Source organism: Pleurodeles waltl, chromosome 11 (genome assembly GCF_031143425.1).
Source record: "Pleurodeles waltl isolate 20211129_DDA chromosome 11, aPleWal1.hap1.20221129, whole genome shotgun sequence".
Taxonomy (NCBI): domain Eukaryota; kingdom Metazoa; phylum Chordata; class Amphibia; order Caudata; family Salamandridae; genus Pleurodeles; species Pleurodeles waltl.
In genome coordinates, this window is record NC_090450.1 from 141154 (window position 1) to 146145 (window position 4992).

The following is a 4992-nucleotide window of genomic DNA, read 5'->3' on the forward strand; positions in this document are numbered from 1 at the left end:
GTGTATGGGTGTGCTGCTGTGCAAAGGTGTGCTGTGGTGTATGGGTATGCTGCTGTGCATAGGTGGGCTGTGGTGCATGGATATGCTGTAGTATATGGGTGTGCTGCAGTGTATAGGATAGCTGCGGTGTATGGGTGTGCTGCAGTGCATGGGTGTGCTGGGGTGTGCTGCGCAGTATATGTGTTCGACGGTGTACGAGTGTGCTACGGGGGATGGATGTGCTACAGAGTATGGGTGTGCTGCGGTATGTGGGTATACTGCAGTATCAGTATGCTGCGGTGTGTAGGTGTCCTGTGGTGTATGGGTGTGCTGCAGTGTATAGGATAGCTGCGGTGTATGGGTGTGCAGCAATGTGCTGCGGTAAGCTGCGGTGCATGAGTCAGCTGTGGCGTGCTGCAGTGAATGGGTGTGATACAGTGTGCTGCAGTGTATAGGATAGCTGCGGTGTATAGGTGTGCTGCGGTATATGGGTGCACTGCGGTGTATGGGTGTGCTGTGGTGATGGGGTGTTGTGTAGTATGAGTGTAGTGTGGTGTATAGGTGTGCTGTGTGGTATGAGTTAGTTGTGCATAGGTGTGCTGTGGTGTATGAGTGCAGTATGGTGTATGGGTGTTCTGTGGTGTATAGGTGTGCTGCAGTGTATGGATGTGCTGTGGTGTATGGGTGTGCTGCAGTGTATGGATGTGCTGTGGTGTATGGGTGTACTGTGGTGTATGGTTGTGCTACGATGTATGGGTGTGCTGCAGTGTATGGATGTGCTTTGGTGTGTGGGGGTGCTGTGGTGGGCTGCAATAATGGGTGCTGTATTGTATGGGTGAACGGGTGTGCTGTGGTTCATAGGTGTGTTGCAGTGTGCTGTGGTGGACTGCAGTATATGGGTGTGCTGTGGTGTATGGGTGTGCTGCGATGCATAGGTGTGCTGTGGTGTGCTGCATGTATAGCTGTGCTTCAGTGTATGTGATGCAGAGCATAGGTGTGTTGTAGTGCATGTGTGTACAGGTGTGCTGTGGTGCATAGGTATGCTGCAGTGTATAGGTGTGCAGTGGTGGGCTGCAGTAAAGGGTGCTGTTGTGTATGGGTGCTGTGATGTATATGTGTTCTACGGAGTACGAGTGTGCTACGGTGGATGGATGCGCTACAGAGTACGGGGGTGCTGCGGTGTGTGGGTATACTGCAGTATTGGTGTGCTGTGGTGTTTAGGTGTCCTGTGGTGTATGGGTCTGCTGAGGTGTATGGGTGTGCTGTGGTGTATGGGTATGGTGCAGTATATAGGTGTCCTGTCGTGTGCAGCGGTGCACGGGTGTACAGATGTGCTGCAGTGAATAGATGTGCTGTGGCATATGGATATGCTGTGGTGTATGGGTGTACTGCAGTGTATAGCTGTGCTCTGGTGTATTGATGTGCTATGATCTTTGAGTGAGCTGCGGTGTATGGGTGTGCTACCGTTTGCTGCAGTGTCTGGATGCAGTGATGTATGGGTGGTGCTAAGTATGGGTGTGCTGCTGTGTGCAACCGTGTGCTGCAGTGTATGAGTCAGCTGTTGTATGCTGAAGTGTATGGGTGTGCGGTGGTATATGGGTATGGTGCAGTGTATGTGTGTTCTGTGGTGTGCTGTGGTACACAGGTGTACAGATGTGCTGCAGTGCAAAGGTGAGCTGTGGTTTATGGGTGTGCTGCTGTGTAAAGGTGAGCTGTGGTGTATGGGTGTGCTGCTGTGCAAAGGTGTGCTGTGGTGTATGGGTGTGCTGCTGTGCAAAGGTGAGCTGTGGTGTATGGGTGTGCTGCTGTGCAAAGGTGTGCTGTGGTGTATGGGTATGCTGCTGTGCATAGGTGGGCTGTGGTGCATGGATATGCTGTAGTATATGGGTGTGCTGCAGTGTATAGGATAGCTGCAGTGTATGGGTGTGCTGCAGTGCATGGATGTGCTGGGGTGTGCTGCGCAGTATATGTGTTCTACGGTGTACGAGTGTGCTACGGTGGATGGATGTGCTACAGAGTATGGGTGTGCTGTGGTATGTGGGTTGGCTGCAGTATCGGTATGCTGCGGTGTGTAGGTGTCCTGTGGTGTATGGTCTGATGCGGTGTGCATCACTGTACAGTTGTCCTATGGTGTACAGGTGTGCTGCAGTGCACTGCAGTGTATGTGTGTGCTGCACTGAAAATTTATTTCAGGATATTGAGTGTTGCTGCACTGACTGTGTACTGCAGGGTATTGAATGCTGCTGTATTGATCATGTACTTCAGGGTTTTGAATTCTACTGTACTGATCGTGTACTCCAGGATATTGTATGCTACTGCACTGATCGTGCACTCTAGGATATTGTATGCTACTGCACTGATTGTGCACTCTAGGATATTGTATGCTACTGCACTGATCGTGTACTCCGGGGTGTTGAATTCTACTGTACTGATCGTGTACTCCAGGATATTGTATGCTACTGCACTGATCGTGCACTCTAGGATATTGTATGCTACTGCACTGATCGTGCACTCTAGGATATTGTATGCTACTGCACTGATCGTGTACTCCGGGGTGTTGAATTCTACTGTACTGATCGTGTACTCCAGGATATTGTATGCTACTGCACTGATCGTGTACTCCAGGATATTGTATGCTACTGCACTGATCGTGCACTCTAGGATATTGTATGCTACTGCACTGATCGTGTCCTCCGGGGTGTTGAATTCTACTGTACTGATCGTGCACTCTAGGATATTGCTTGCTACTGCACTGATCGTGTACTCCAGGGTGTTGAATGCTGCTGTACTGATTGTGTGCTCCAGGATATTGAATGCTGCTGTACTGATTGTGTGCTCCAGGATATTGAATGCTGCTGTACTGATCGTGTACTCCAGGGTATTGAATGCTACTGTACTGATTGTGTGCTCCAGGGTATTGAATGCTACTGTACTGATTGTGTGCTCCAGGATATTGAATGCTACTGCACTGATCGTGCACTCCAGGGTGTTGAATGCTGCTGTACTGATCGTGTACTCCAGGATGTTGAATGCTACTGTACTGATTGTGTGCTCCAGGATATTGAATGCTGCTGTACTGATTGTGTGCTCCAGGATATTGAATGCTGCTGTACTGATTGTGTGCTCCAGGGTATTGAATGCTACTGTACTGATTGTGTGCTCCAGGATATTGAATGCTACTGCACTGATCGTGCCCTCCAGGGTGTTGAATGCTGCTGTACTGATCGTGTACTCCAGGATGTTGAATGCTACTTTACTGATTGTGTGCTCCAGGATATTGAATGCTGCTGTACTGATTGTGTGCTCCAGGATATTGAATGCTGCTGTACTGATCGTGCACTCCAGGGTGTTGAATGCTGCTGTAGTGATCGTGTACTCCAGGGTATTGAATGCTTCTATACTGGTCGTGTACTCCAGGATACTGAATGCTTCTGTGCTGATCGTGCACTCCTGGATATTGAATGCTACTGTACTGATTGTGTACTCCTGGATATTGAATGCTACTGTACTGATTGTGTACTCCTGGATATTGAATGCTACTGTACTGATTGTGCACTCCTGGATATTGAATGCTACTGTACTGATTGTGCACTCCTGGATATTGAATGCTACTGTACTGATTGTGTACTCTAGGCTATTGAATGCTTCTATACTGATCGTGTACTCCAGGATACTGAATGCTTCTATACTGATCGTACACTCCTGGATATTGAATGCTGCCGTACTGATTGTGTACTCCAGGATACTGAATGCTGCTGTACTGATAGTGTACTCCAGGATATTGTATGCTGCTGTACTGAGTGTGTGCTCCAGGATAATGAATGCTGCTGTACTGAGCATGTACTCTTGGATATTGAGTGTTGCCGTACTGTTCGTGTACTCCAGGATTTAGAATGATGCTGTACTGATTGTTTACTCCAGGCTACTGAATGCTGCTGTACTGATCATGTACTCCAGGATAATGAATGCTGCTGGACTGATAATGTACTCCGGGATATAGAATGCTGCTGAACTGATCATGTGCTCTAGGATATTGAATTCTGCTGGTCTGATTGTGTACTCCAGGATATTGAATTCTGCTGGTCTGATTGTGTACTCCAGGATATTGAATGCTGCTATACTGATGGCTCACTCAAGGATAATGAATGGTGATGGATTGACTGTGTACTCCTGTATATTAAATGCTGTTTTACTGATCTGTACTCAAGGATATTGCATGCTGCTGTACTGAGTGTGTGCTTCAGGATAATGAATGCTGCTGTACTTAACATGTACTCTTGGATATTGAGTGTTGCCGTACTGTTCGTGTACTCCAGGATATTGAATGCTGCTGTACTGAGTGTGTGCTCCAGGGCATAGAATGCTGCTGTACCGATCGTGTACTGCAGGATATTGAAAGCTGCTGTACTGGTCGTGTACTCTAGGATACTGAATGCTTCTGTACTGATCGTGCACTCTAGGATATTGTATGTTACTGTATTGATCGTGTACTCCAGGATTTTGTATACTGCTGGACTGATTGTATATCTCGTGATATTGAATGCTGCTATACTGATCGTACACTCCTGGATATTGAATGCTGCCGTACTGATTGTGTACTCCAGGATACTGAATGCTTCTAAACTGATCGTACACTCCTGGATATTGAATGCTGACGTACTGATTGTGTACTCCTAGATATTGAATGCTTCTATACTGATCGTGTACTGCAGGATATTGTATGTTACTGTATCGATCGTGTACTCCCGGATACTGAATGCTTCTGTACTGATGTTGCACTCCTGGATATTGAATGCTGCTGTACTGATCGTACACTCCTGGATATTGAATGCTGCCGTACTGATTGTGTACTCCTGGATATTGAATGCTTCTATACTGATTGTGTACTCCAGGATACTGAATGCTGCTGTACTGATTGTGTGCTCCAGGATACTGAATGCTGCTGTACTGATTGTGTACTCCAGGATATTGTATGCTGGTGTACTGAGCATGTACTCTTGGATATAGAATGCT

At 47.3% G+C, this 4992-nt stretch overlaps 1 protein-coding gene across 1 annotated transcript; it reads right to left on the minus strand.

Moving 5' to 3' along the window:
* Positions 1-2163: 2163 nt before the first annotated feature.
* On the minus strand, positions 2164-3819 carry LOC138266524 (dynein heavy chain-like). Its single transcript, XM_069215386.1, has one exon. It carries the CDS (start codon positions 3817-3819, stop codon positions 2164-2166), a length of 1656 nt encoding a protein of 551 aa, XP_069071487.1.
* Positions 3820-4992: the final 1173 nt, after the last annotated feature.